Here is a 14,887-nt window from a genome sequence, read left to right as displayed (position 1 = left end):
AACAAATAGGATTGGGCAGCTTTCATTGCAGAACAGTAAATGGTTCTGAGATGCATCAGTGACTATGTCACAGAGTGTATTCACCATATATCTAAGGGGCCTAGAAACATGGACATGGCAGTTGATTACTGGCCTAGAAAATTAATGTAGAGTCAAGATCAGTGTGATCGGTCAGATGAAGTCTGAAATCCCACTGAAGCAGCCAACAGAGAAAGTCTCATGTGGCACAACAATTCAACCATTTTAATACTATCTGGTTTAATAGGTTTCTTCTAATCCGTGTTTTTGTTCAAAATGCTTTTTTTGCTGAGTAGCTGCTTGCTGTGAAGAGGTTATGCTGAAAAAACATAGCTAACCATTAAAAAATCATTTCTGTACCAACTTTGGAAAACTTTCCACCTGGGGCTGAACAGCAAGCACCACAAACATATCCAGACGACCACACGCAGACATGATACAGGGATGATTCATACTCCCGGGGGTGCTGCTGTAATGGTTTATTATTCACAGCGCTGAGGACTCTACTGAACGTAAAGGCACATTTGGTTTTAGGGGAGTCTTTGTAAGTCAGTGTTTCAATGACCCTTGTTGAGAGCTCCATATTGACCCCAGATGTGTTTTAAAGAGACTGTGAGAGATTGTGTGCTCTGTTGGTATAACAGTAACCAATGTTATACCATAACAGACAGAATTATGTCTCTTAAACACATGTAAACTACCAATTTGTACTCTTTAAAATGATGTAGTGATAGTCAGAAAGACTCAGAAATTAGAAATACTTTTCACTGGACCTCATAAAAGTGTATTCTCTAAAGTGTTTGTCACAGACCAAAGCAGCAACTTTTGTACTGATAGATTTAAATAGGTCAGAAAAATATGGGAGGCTTTAACAGGCAGGGAGGTACAAAGTGACTAAGTCCAGAACTTAGACAGGAAAGGGAAATTAAACACAGACTGCTGAGGGAACCGATCCAGGATCGGATGACTGCAGCAAACCTTTGGTGCATAATGGAATGCATTTGTCAATAGACAGTTTCCAGTGAGTGAGCGAGTATGAGCAAGGCTGTTAGTATTCCATCATTTCAAAAACTGACCTAAATATGGCACATTCAAAACATTACAGATATTCACTAACTACAGACAACATAGCTTGGCTTGGGGCAGCATACCTTTGCTGATGTTGCAAAATTAGTCAAATACATTTCTATAGATCACAGAAGCAATGGCAGAATTTATCACACACTAAGTGATACGTCCTAAACCTAAGTTAGCTAATAAAGCTACATTTCTCCACAATTAGTGTCACTGCTAATCTAGGGAATCCCATCTTGTAAATACCAGAAAGATACAAGTAACATGCACACTGTTTTGTCCCTCAAAGAGTAATTATAAAAAAAATCTCTCTCATAATAGTTTCTCTACAGTCATTTACTTGAAATGCTGCTTTTTCTCCAGTTTTTTCAGCCCTTTTATTTCACACACAAACCATCAGCTGAATCTCACACATGCATTCTCCACACATTCATTTGCTCAGCAGCTACCACACTGACACACAAGGCAGCCCATCACTGGGTCAGTGGAAGACGGTTGCCATGGCAGCCCATCCCGAGCTGTGTTGGTGCTCGATTGTGATCAGTGGTGATGCTGCTGCTGAACCAGCCTACGTCCTTTACTTTGCACTGCTGCCTCTGTGCTGGTGTATAGACAAAGCCCCATAAATATCTACATATCTACTATAGTCCCATTGTGTAATATGTGACACTGTGAACATCCTGTTGCCAGTAATGTAATTTTATCTGAAAACTGAACCATACGAATTATCATAAAAGAAAGATCAAATATATTTTTGCCATAATTTGAGAAGTGGAGATAGTAGTTCTGGACAAAATTAAAAAAGAAGCTAATGTCTGCGATCGACTAGCAACCTGTCCCGTTTCTTATCCAGTGGCCACTAAAATAGACGCCAGAACCCCAAAAAGGACAAGTGGGTTGGACAATAGATGGATGGAATTGTACTGTGTTTGAAAATACAATTGCTCATTGTGTTTTGAGTTTAATCTCAAATGCACTTTCTTTACAACGAGAAAGAGAAATTATCCATACATTCCCTACAGAAACGGCTGCAGAATAAAATTTGTGTTAAGATTATGTTGTTGAGCAATTCATCAATTGGTCTTTAGATAAACCAATCCCATCCACACAGACAGATGTAATTTCAGTGCTACACACCAAATTTACTTGGTGGCTAAATTTGGTGCTTTTGAAAATATACTTTTTTAATCAGGTCAGGGAGAAATTAAAAAAATTAAAAACAAAAGAACGTGTGATCATTGGATCACATTTTGGATCACCCACTATTTCCAATAAAGAGAGTAGGGTTATAATGGTTTCCTAGTCTTACTGACAAATGTGTGGTGTCTTAATATGTCTAAAATTATTATTTATAATTCTTGTACACTTTCTAAGTGCAGGAAAACAGACCATGAATAGTGTATGGATAATTCAAGTAATTTCTGAATGACAGACTGAACAGAGGACAAGTCTAAGCAAATACTTAGTATGTTGTTGTATCAGATTACTACTGCTGAAGCCAAAGTGATTAGAGTCACACAGCACACAGTTATTATACAGACAGACAGTATTGCCTGGACTGACGGAGTAAATCAACCCTTATTATACAACAAACAATGTACTGTTTGAGACTTCAAAATTGAGAAACAGTACAATCATTTTTATCCACAAATCTATATGTAGAATCATTGTCATATTAAAAATTTAGTGAAAAGATGGCATTTGTAAAAATAAAATAAGTAATTTTGTTAATCCTAATTTCAGCTCACTATGTAAAGATGAGAAAAAGCTGGGCCTTTACTGAAAGGGAACAGAAATCCTCTTTACAGTCGATTTTCAGCTGGTTTCCATGGTTACCATGCAGGAGCCTGGTCTATTTTCAAAACCAGGGAGCTAATGGTTCTCAATGAGCCAAACTGTAAGTGTGTGTAGGGGGATGTTGTAAGAATGCAAATGGTTCACACATTTTGTAGGAAAAAACTGGGAGCTTGGGCTTCTGCACTCGCTTCAGAAAGTGGATTAGCTTCTTATCTGCTCCAAAGGTTGTTGGGATATTTATGAGGAAGAATTAATATTTGTGACATAGTACCACCACAGAGGTTTTTCCGCTGCAGAAATAAGTACATTTTCCACTTATTCCATGTAAAGAGCAACAAGAAAAGCATAAGAACTTACAGTTTCAGCAGATTCCAAGTTTTAGAATATAAATCATCAATAAATGGATCTATCTATCTAATGGATTTATCCATTTAATGTATACATCTTTTGTGCCTTGGCACACAGCATGATGAGCTGTTCTTATGAAAAAATATTCTTTGTATTATAACTTACTCAATGTCTGGGCTGCATATGTGATATAAAAAGCAAGGCAAATGGGTCATAGTCATACTCTCACATGAATGTATCTGGATTGGTGTGTAACACATGTAAATTTAAGTACAGAATAAGGGCAATATTCTGCACTTCATTTTCTTTTTATCCATCTTTTTCATCCCATTCCATCAAACCCAATTTCAACTTGTTCCAATTTAATTGTTCTATTTTCTTGCTCTAATTCCAAATAACTTTAAATGTGTGTCATCTCTTCTCTTCGTCTTACCACACACAGTAAGAATGTGACCTGGCACACAGGGCCTCGAGAGTGCTCCAGAGGCTGAGCTTAAATCCCTCCACATGTGCAACAAAGATAAAGCTGCTACTCCACTCTAGAGAACTGTCCTTGATTCTTTTTATGCCGTTCTCCGAGTCTCACCGTCTTCTGAAAGTTGTGGGAGGAAATTAAATGACACACAAAGGACGGTAGATGACAAGTGCCGTGGTGACAGTTCAGTGCGCAGAAGAGAAAAGCAAGAAAAAAAGATGAAAAACAAAAATTTCCATCTGTGAGATGTAAACTATTTAATGCATTTGGCACTTGTTGCATCTTTACACCAAGTGAGAGGCTATTTACTTTGTAACCTTATGAGATTCTCAATCAAGACAAATAAGATGTTATAGTCTGCAAATAATCCCTTTAAAAAAAGCTGTAAATGGTAGAAAATATGTTTTTACTCCAGAGTTTGCAAATGAAATCTGTTTAATAAGGACAATATCATACCAGCTTGAGCCACTGGTTGGGTACCAGTATCAAGCTATAGCCAGGTTTTAAGAGTCACCGTTTCAAACCAGACAAAAAAAATCATCAGGTCTCTGATTATTTAAAGTAATTTTAATGAGATGCAAGAGAGACAGTTCCTGAATTTCCTCAGTCTCTATCAAGCATATAGTAATGCAGTGCTGCCCCGCCTCCTCCCACATGATGCTGTGCACTGTCAACCAGTTGGCTAAAATAGGTTATTACTTTTCCCTCACTTTAAAGAAAGACTACGTATTTCAATTAAAACATGGACATGATGTGGAAGCTGAAATAGGTACATCTGATGAACGTAGTTAAAACAAAACAAAAAAACATTTGAGAGTCTAAGAAAGTCTCTTAAACTATGGATGCTGGCTGGCTACCAAATCAGATATCCTAACTAACTAACCAACTTACTTTATCTTTTTATATCTTGAGTTTGTCCCAAAAACTCCCATTTTCCCAAAGCAGACTGATCAGACTGCTTTGGGCATTTTTAGAGCATCTGGCTCAAACAACTGACTCAAACAACTGGTTTGTTTGAGCCATATGCCCTATTTTTTTGGAACGGTTCCTGGACATCGTTTTGACTATGACACTGATTACCTCAAAGTAAGACTGAACTTTTTTTAAAGTGTCTGGGTAGGGACAAGTTAAAGTTAAAAATAGAATCATTGTTTCATAATGTTGGTTTAATGTGTTTTTGAGTGGCTAAACCCACTGATTCTCTGAGGAGTTGCTGATTGCATGCTGTGTAATTCTTTCTTTGCTCTGCTGAAAGCAAATGTGGCAAATAGAATTTTGAATAACCAGACCAAGACTGTGCAATGGTTCTGCTTCCTTTTCTCACTTAAGAAGGTGCAACATAGATGTCCATCCAAGTTTTTCATGCAGCAAAGGAATCTGAAGAAACATTTGCTTTGTCTCTCTAAAGACTAAAGGGTAGGCCTCGTGTTTAGTGTTTTATTGCCCTTTAATTTTTTCCAATTTGGCACCGTTTTGTCCAGATGTGGACATTATCAAGGCTCCCTTCTCCAACCTTCAACTTTAGCTCTGACACACACGCACACCAGCTTTCGACACACACACACACACACACGCACACGCACACACACACCTTCTCCCCTTTTTTCCCTCCTATTCGCTCCACCCCATATGTCATTGCTGTGCTGATGTAATATTATGTTTTGCTGACATTTATATTATTAGTTAATCTTGAAGCTGTTTTTCAGTGTTCTATTCTCTTGATCATAATTTTGATTAGCTGACTTAAATTTCTGATTATTCATTAACTTTTGACAACTAAACAGCTTGCATGATTAGTAGTACCAGTACAGAAAGAGATGCTAAAATACCACTACTTTCTTTATCTAATGTTTCAGACATCTACACCAGATGAGCAGAGTGATGTTGACCAAATATGTTGCCTGTCTTTTTCTTTTGCTTTCAAAACGCTGCTCGTTGGTATGAATATGACATCCTGGTGAGGTCTTCAGTGTTTTTTTACTATGACCTGATTTATTAAATGCCATGCTTTTTCATCACTACTTTAACAGACAGGTGAGAATGTGCCATTTTTTTAACTTATTGTTTGTTATAATGAAGTCCTCATTGGTTTCTGCTATAATGATAAAAGTTTAAAAGCTTCCTCTCTCACCCATTGGCCAAGTTGTCATCATCATCATCTGGCAGGCTCTTTCCTTGAAGGTCAGTATCACTCAGGTAACCAGACTTGAGATCAGGATCATCGTCGAGACCTTCGATGAGTTCAATGCGAGAAGTGCTACTAAGGCGGCTGGAGCAGCGAGCTGGCATGGTGTGGGCTGTGTACTGGGAGGAGCTCTTACTGCCCGGATATCCGCCACCTGTGGAAGATGGGGCATCGCCAGCCTGAAGACGAGGACTGGACTGGCCATGGCGCCAGGACAGAGGTGAGGAGCGGTTTGACATGCTGGAAATGCTGCGGGCATTGGTCTCATCACTGTCGTAGCCCACGTTGCTGCTATCCATACAGCTACAAAGATACAGAGAAGGTTCACACTGTGTTCCACAGTTGTATTTGAGTAAAAAAGCTTAATATGTGCAAAATGTCACAGGTGTTCAAAAGAGCACATTTTTCTTTCTCTTAAAGGAGTCCTTTAAATAAGTTAGTCCTTTAAAGAAACTCATATTAAGTTGCTCTTGAACTAGATAAAATGTCAAACATTCTTCAGGGAATAAATCATGTCAAATTACCTCATGAAACATGAAGACACAAACAAGGATGACCTGATATCGTGGTCCTGATATTTTTAAATCCAGTTAAATGCAGCAATATGTATGTGAATCCCAAAGTTTACTTGTTTTATAAGTAGGTCAGGGTTAAAAACGCCAAGCCTCGAGCATCTATGTCTGTGGATTGCACAACTCGATGAACCGAGTCAACCAAATAAATAATGCAAAGTCTGTAGGTATTTTTATCTGTTCTTTGTGGATAATTTATAATTATTGAGAACAAGAATTTTTCTTTTTCTCAGTTAACTGTTGATTATCTTGTATTCAAATGGCATCTGCAAGAAACAGGATTTAATACAAGATTTCAGACAAAATTACTTGGTAGAAGAAATAAGCTCAGCAAATGAAAAGCCAGTTATTTTTCTGACATTGACGATTGACCAAGCACTCACACAACACAAGTACTATGTGTAAAGGCATGTTTTAATTTCAGTCAGAAAAAAAATCAACGCAACTTATTTTGATTTCTTTTGATTATAAAAACACATAGCATGTATTTAATTATGTCCTAGTTTACAGTAAGGATTGCAAAAATATCACATTCATTCTGCTATAATTGTTGTACATTGCTCTTGTTGTGACAAATTTATGTTTAGATCTATTGTTGTTCCATCAAAAACAAAGATTTCTGAAGTGAGACTATGAGAATGAAAAGGAGAAAGCCATTTGAAAGGAGACGGAAACCAGATGTGCACCAGGTGGAAATTCCCCTAGCAGCTTTGGCACAACTGTTTACTCTTGATTATGTTATACTGTACATTGATTCATTCCGTGAGTTAATCTTCTTCAGTCCAGGCTTTTTCTTTAAATATCAATCGTGTCTGATTAAATAAAACCAAACTTTATCTTGTGCTGGTATAGAACACAACCGCTTACACTAAAAAGCAAATCTAGATCCAGATGTGTTTACCTGTGGGTCAGCTGGGAGCCACGCAGACTCGACATTGTGTCTTCCAGATTCTGGCGGAGGTCAAGAACATTCTGCACAGTGCGCTTCCTCTGGGAATCTGGATCTGTGTGAAAATAAAGAACATCTTAGAGGTGTCTTCTGTTTCATTTATGTTTTGAGTGTGTATTGTTTTATAGTGTTTTTACACACAAACACTGATGAACTGCATGCATAAAAGCTGGTTTGCATTATTTGCATCTGCATTGGTGTGCCAGCTGTTTTCCATGCAGAAACTCATCCAGTGTATGTTCAGGTCATTAGGCAGAGTAATGGGCTGTTTCACTATTTCAGACTACACCCCTCTGAACTGATGTGGTACTTCCTCAAGTTGTCTGTAACTTAGATTGCCCGGCAGGGGGATTCCCACCACACCCAAGATCTCTTTCAGATGTTTTCCTTCTCAACTGTATTTTTCCGATCCACTGATCATTAGCTAAGACTTGCATGCCTGAACTGTACCACCAAGCTGAATTGCACCCACAGCAGAGTTACTCTACGTCAGCTTATTTTCTCCCAGCTGCATGCATTATAAAATCACTGGGTTATGACCATGTCAAATCAATATTACAGTACTATTAGGGGTCTTGTTGTGTTAGCTGTAAAATATGTGTCTATAAAAAAACAAGAATCTGGGGGTTTCCACTGCACAGCTGAGGCAAATAACCCAAGGGAAAAATGTACAATAAATGCATTAACTAGGAAAGCTGGGTGAGTGGCAAAGACGTCAGGGGACCCCACACATAACAGTAACATGCTGGGCTTATATGAGGATGTTTAGCTAATTTAGTAATGGATCAGAAGAACATAAATCAGACAAATCAACTAAGTAGAAACAGACTTTGTGTATTTAAAACATGTTGTGTCACCTACTTGTAAGCAAGGAGGCAAAACAGAAAAAAAAAATCTGTTATTAAAGGTATGCCCTTACATGTAAGGTGACCAAATTGGTTCTTGGACTTTCATCCAGTAGAAGCTAACTGTAACAAAATATTTTTGGAAACTGCCATTTTAAACCATTAAGCATTACATAGCTTAATGATAGACATCGTCATCAAGCTATGTAATTTCAAAAGCTGTGAAAGCTTTAAAATATTTAAGTCAAATTTCAATTTGAGTGAATTTGACTGATGACCCAATACAGCCAGCCTTTTGCCAGAAGAAGACTGGCAAAAGAAACAAAAGATGAAATAGAAATAGAAATAACAGGATTTAAAAAAGGAGAAAGGAACCAGTGGTTCTACAGCTTGTGAAACCGCCAATATCAGCAAAAACTTTAAATCTTTGTTCTACAAATTGATGTGCAACAACATTAGTAATTAGTAATGTGAAAGAGATTAGTAATGTTATATTACTGATGTCTTTCCTTCCTGGTAATGTGTTACCTTGGAAACCTGTATGTCCCTGAGAAACAAACTGCCAAGACCTCTACTTTTAGAGAGGCGCTCACATCTGTAATGATTAAAATACGGTTCTCCTATTAAAGCAGAAAATGTATAGTTATTTTATTATGCAACTTTAACTTTAACATATAATTTCTTTTTTTAGTGATAGCCTTGAATTTTTGCATGTTTTTGAACCAGATCATTAATTCTTACATCAAATTCAAAAATCGAAACGGGACGTACTTCCTCCCATAACTTGATATAACAAAAGAAAAATCTAAATTGTCTGCCAACTAACAAATACCATTTTTTTTATAGTTAGAGATTTCTTATGAACAAAATGTGCATATAAATTCATTAACAAAAACAAATTGTTACCAAAGTGCTATTGCTCTACTTTTTTCACTCTGTTTTTGTTGACAGAAAATTATAACATTTCTATTTTCTCATAAATAACTTTGTCTCCTCTGAGTAGATAAACACTTCTTTTTCAAAGTAGAAATTGTTTCAAATAAAATTACTCTGAGAAAAACAGGAAATGTTATCCATCCTTTTTAAGAGATTAAACATAAGTGGTTAGAAATATCTAGTTCCCCTTTAATTTACTGCTCAATGTCTCATTTAGGCATTTAAAACACTTTAATTCTGCAAGTTCCTTTTTAGTTGTGCACTGAAGGACTGATTTTGTCCTTCACATTTAGTTACTGTTACAATTTGCAAAAGTAATTTTAAACATTTGAGATAAAAAATAATGAATAAGAGGCAAAAGAAACCCATGAATCTTGTTCAGGTTTCTATAAATATGAGAAAAGCTAAATTGTTTTAGTGGGCTATAGCAGCATCTTATTAGGGCACTATGGTGATTTTTTTTTTTTTACAAACCACCTGTCAGCCAAAAAAGTTCAAGGGAAACCAATTTTATTAGAATGAAGAGGGATGAACATCCTACAAAATCAAATTAATCCCATGGTATGCACTGAAGCAGGAATGCTCAATATATGACACGTGTGAATTCCATCTGTTTCGAATACATCCTGTATGAAGCATGGACTGGACCCCTGTGTAACAGCAGGTCCGTTAGCATTCTGCACTGCAGCAATGCCAACACAGAGAAGGAAAACTTGGAATGTTCCTAAGGCAGATAGCACCTGCGAATAATTGCCCACTGTCAGATGGTCTTGTTCATAAATGTTATGATTTTTTTTTTTTCATCTGCCACGGTCTGCTTGATGTAAAGCAGACCTAAATGGGGAACATTTTGTGAATGGAAAATAACTTCAGATAAGTTTCCAACTGGTAAAGAAATAAACCAGCACATGTCAAACTTCACAAAATAAAAAAAATAAAAAAACTGGCAATTTTAATCCGACTCTTCAAATATGGCCAAGTCAGACAGAAGGTCTTGCACATTGCATGAACTCATTAAGACAGTGTAATAAATAATCAAAGATACCAAGGAGAAGATTTAATCAGGCGCCATGACTACGTTTTATTTTGCTTTGCTCTATCTTCCCAGAAAGAAAATAATTTGACTTTATTACACAAGCATTGACATTGCTTAGTGAAGTGGCAGGTTAGCAAACAAACAAGGAAGATCTAATTATCCTACAGACAAATAATATTCATTCACTGTATGCAATGATAAACACGAAATAAATGTTACTCTGCTAGATCTTACTGAAATTTTTTTAACTTTCAAAACTACTTTTAAAATGTATTTATTGTTTTTGGGGCAAATACCAAATATTTTAGTATTGGCGATAAAGTGACACATTAATTTATACATATTTACTCTGAAAACACTGAGTAAACATTGCCAAATACATAATTGTAATACATTTGATGGTGAATGTGCTATATTTACATGAAAATATGTAAGTAAACATTTCTGACTCCTGAATGTCTTTAATGTTTGAAACAATGTCGACTATTTTCCTGTCCCATTTTCCTTTCCACTATAACGAATACAGGCTATTATAACAGAGATCCGAGATGACATATACCAGACAATTATTATGAAATGAGGTTGTTTCTTTTCTTTTTTACTTTGCATTCAACAATTGGTCTGTTCTAATAATACACGTTGTTCAAGGATTCAACGCTGCAAAAACACAGTCACTTGGAAAATATTTTCAAACTTCTTATCTGAAGTAGAGTGAAGTGGACCTGATGTCTTGGTCCACTAATGTACAAATTCAGCATGAAGGACACATTTTTATGTTCACCTCGTAAAGGCAGCATTAGGATATTTTTTTATCCCTGTATTACTTGAAGCATAAATTTACATGGACATCTTAATAAATGAGACCATTAACTAACTACATCATTCTTGATGTTTTGCAGGAAAACAAAGAGACCTCCTATGTTCAGAAGTAAAAGCATTCCTTCAGGAGCCTCATTATAAGGTATGCAGCTGAAGCAGCTCAATATAAGGCATTGACTGAGCTTTAACTTTCATGGCTAGCATCTTAAAGTCACGGCTGACCTTAACACCCATATGTTGTCAGTCCTCAGTTTTCCTCACAAATGTAGCTATGATCCGACCACAGAGCCTGTTTTCACATAATCTCCATAAGTTATAGTGTTTTGCTCTGAATGCATTTGCAAAATGTATTGCGCCTTGTTATGTTGCCTTTATAGCAATGGCTACAGAGGGACGTTTCAGAGCAAGTTAAAGTAGAACTTCTTTCACTGTGGATAATGACACTCTCCTGCCAGCATTTCCTTTGACATTTTCTGTTGCTTTGGGGTTGATACACAAATTTTACACCACAACATCTTTGCTACAAATAATCAGTTCCCTACTTGAACTCAATAATGAAGGACCCTTGATGTACTTGCAAATAATCTTTAAAACTTTCAGGCATCTGGAAATAGGGAAAAACTCTTGTGCTCCAATTCCTTGCAGTCCCACAAAGGACATGGAAGTGTGGATGATGCCATCTGCCCTGTGTTGTTTACAGTTCTCACTGGCTGATATATAATTTGTGACAAACTTGAATGATTGATTTCTATACTGGTTAATGAGGCATGGGTAACATGTCGAATTGCAACAGATGTGTTCATTAAAAGGCCTGAGGAGTCATGTTGATGGTACAAAGTAAATCACATGTGAGCAAAACCATGCTTGTTTGTATGAGATTTAATGTTGCTTTACTATAACGGTGTGTGAAATTGTGTAGATGAATCAATCGAGTGGTCCAGGTTCATCAGTGGTAATGCAATGTAAAATTTCTCTCTTTGGTTATATTCATAGTTAATTGCATTCTTTTCATGCAGTTTTAAATGTAGCATCAAGTATTTAAGTAAAATAAAAGCTGAAACATAGTTTTATTTATTTTTATTTATTTTTTTTTAGGAAAGACTGAGTGCATGTAAAGCAGGCTTTGTGTTAAACAACATCTGGCTGATTTCCAAAGATAATGCTTTGTTCTCTGATGTGACTACAGGTGATAATGTTCCACTTGCCAGTGAATACAAAAGACTCTGCATGTGTGAAGAGAAAGAAAACACACAAGAATCAGCCATCAGAATCCTAATCACCATCTTGGATGATTAAAATCCTCTTTTCATGTATGAAGTCTATTCAAAAACCTGACCTACACCTTCATCATCAAAGTAGTAAAGAGGGTGTAAACCAACTGTCCTAACTCTGGAGATGATTGAAGCTGAGAAGAGGTTTATACGTGTCTGAGAAAGGAATTCAATATGACAAAATGTCGTTCTCAGCATTTTTTGTCAACATCTTTTTTTCTTTTTTGGGATGCATGCATGGATATCTGGATAGAACCTTGACTGCATCAACACATGTTCCAGTAAATGAGAGCTCTAGAAAGATAGTCAGTATGCTGGTCATAATTTCACAACCCCCCAGGCTTTATGAAGTCATCTTGTAATTTTTAATTTAGTGAGCACATTTCACATAATTTAAGCCTTTGGGCATCAGACGTCTGAGCCACATGTTGGAAGAGTATGAACAATAGAATGCCATGATGTCCGACTATCTGCTCATCTTTCTGTGAAACAGTTCAGCAAAGATATCATTCAATAAAACAAAAGAAAGACCAGCATGCTGTGCTCCCTCCCCCTGGTGAACCGCAAAAAAACTCGCTCAGGAGAAATCTCGACCTGCAGCAGAAGCAGGTGCCGTGTTGCTGTATCAAAGGGGGCGTGGTCCAGAGAAGGGGATAGCATGATGAGCGCTTCTAGCTCGTAGTACGACACCCAAACCTACTGTCTGCGGTACTTACCTAACATCTGACTGAAAAGAAGCTGTTCCAGGTCTCCTAGTACTGTCACCACCAGCTCTGGGTCTACCTTCAGGAAAGGCTTATCTCCTCCTTCCTCTCCCTGGGCTTTGGAGCCAGATTCTCCTCCAGCTCCGGCTCCAGCTTTCTTTGGAATGGCCTTCGCTTTGCTGGAGAGGATTTCATCGTCTGACTTTCCGTCATCAAGTGCCTTGCTTAAAGGTTTCACCTCAGCAAAAGGACCACGAGGTATGCGGCTCTGCTTGCTCAGGGCAGAGGGAGCAGCTAGGGCGCTGAAGGGCTTGGGTTTTCCCTGGAACAGTGAATGTTCAGATTTGGATAGGTTTCGAGAAAGGGGGGCACCCCCGCCGGCACTACTGCCACCCCCTGTGGTCTTTGGCTTGTTGGTCTTGGTCTGCCCTGTTCCAGGCTTGGCCATGTCATCACACCACTTTGGTTCATATAGGTGCAGCTTCTTCTCAGCATCAGTGAGGACAGCCAGGTTTGTCATCGACCTCTGCTTGCGAAGATTGGAGGGCACTGGTATCCTGCCCTCAGAACTGCCAGCCCGATAAACCTTCAGCTCCCCACGCTGTGTGCTCTGGGGCACTCCAGACTTGGCCCTCTTAGCTGCCATGCCTACTCCTTTGCCTTCTGCTTGGCCGTATGCCTTGGTGCTGTCCGTCCTTTCCATCTTCAAACCTCCTTCTTTACCTTTCACACTATTCCCAAGCACGCCTCCTCCATGAGACCATCAGGAGGGGAAAAAAGGTCTTCCTTAGTCAAACTCCTCTCCTTGTGTGGAATCATACATGTAAATTTCCCCCTCCAAGACAATCCTGCTGCTTTCTCTTCCTTCCCTCTGTATCCTTCTATCTCCCTCTTTCTTCCTGACAGGCTGCTGCAGCTGCTGCAGTTGCAGTGCAGCCCAGGCGCTCCTTTTCTCTCCTTCCTTTCTGTCCCCCTCTCCACCGTTTTTTCCACTCTCCTCCCTTCTGCACGCCCTCCTGCCGCTGAACCGCGCAGCAGCAGAATGACAGCGGAGGCACACGCAACAGCACTCCCTCCTCCCCTCTGCTATTTGCTGTCTCTCCTTCGCCTCTGCCTTCCCTCCCATCCTCCTTCCGCTCATCCCTTTTCTTTGGTTTAAAGATGCTTTACCTTCTCTCACCAGAATAAGTCAAACACAAGTGAGCAACGAGAGAATGGATTTTAACACCGGCATGCAATAATTCTCTAACATACCTTGATTTCTCACCATTTTCTGTGATTCCTTTGTTCTTCCCCTCCCCCTCTTCACCTCTAGGGTTCACTGTTCAATACTTTTGATGAATAAATCAGATTTATCCTGTTATTAATAATCAAAGCAATATATATTCAGATGCATAGCTGCAAAATATAGCACATATTATAATCACTGTCATAATTCAACACAGTGTAACAACTGGAGCAACCAGATTATCTTTTGATCCTGTCTGAGCTTCCTTATGATATCTATTCCAAAATTCCAGCCCTACAAATCATTTGCTGACCAGTTCTACACTGCCTTCCAGCTGTTTTCTATATAAACACAGGCAATGAAAGATTATGTATGCAAAAAAAACCTGCAGCTTGCCAAATAAGAGAGTGAATGACAAGATGTGCCAGCATAAGCAAGTGAAGTGCCCAAAACCGCACTTTGGAAAAATCTTCTAAGTCACTTTTGAATGCATTTAAATTTGTACAATAAAATAGAATGGGTAAATTAAAAATACAGTTAAAGTATTAAGGCAGGGAATTGTTTTCTGCCAAAGATATTCCACACAGTGTCCCAAAGGGCACAGGAAGATTCAGGGGGCTCTGCGGCATT

The 14,887-nt window shown here is 38.2% G+C and overlaps 1 protein-coding gene across 12 annotated transcripts in view; it reads right to left on the bottom strand.

Annotated features, from left to right (window-relative positions):
• Nucleotides 1–14,887, bottom strand: part of LOC102222612 (neuron navigator 1-like) — a 63,052-nt gene that overhangs the window by 26,824 nt on the left and 21,341 nt on the right. For 10 of the 12 annotated variants that reach the window (XM_023324805.1, XM_023324811.1, XM_023324808.1 and 7 more), the window contains exons 4-5: nucleotides 7,371–7,473; nucleotides 5,844–6,200 (exon numbers count right to left, since the gene is read on the bottom strand). In XM_023324805.1, coding sequence (XP_023180573.1) covers nucleotides 5,844–6,200; nucleotides 7,371–7,473 — 460 coding nt within the window. Of the gene's footprint in view, nucleotides 1–5,843; nucleotides 6,201–7,370; nucleotides 7,474–13,041; nucleotides 14,047–14,887 lie in introns of those variants that run through there. The other 2 variants (XM_014469953.2, XM_023324814.1) reach the window with 1 other exon arrangement.

This window comes from Xiphophorus maculatus, chromosome 20 (genome assembly GCF_002775205.1).
Source record: "Xiphophorus maculatus strain JP 163 A chromosome 20, X_maculatus-5.0-male, whole genome shotgun sequence".
Taxonomy (NCBI): Eukaryota; Metazoa; Chordata; class Actinopteri; order Cyprinodontiformes; family Poeciliidae; genus Xiphophorus; species Xiphophorus maculatus.
This window is presented reverse-complemented; position numbering and strand designations above follow the sequence as displayed.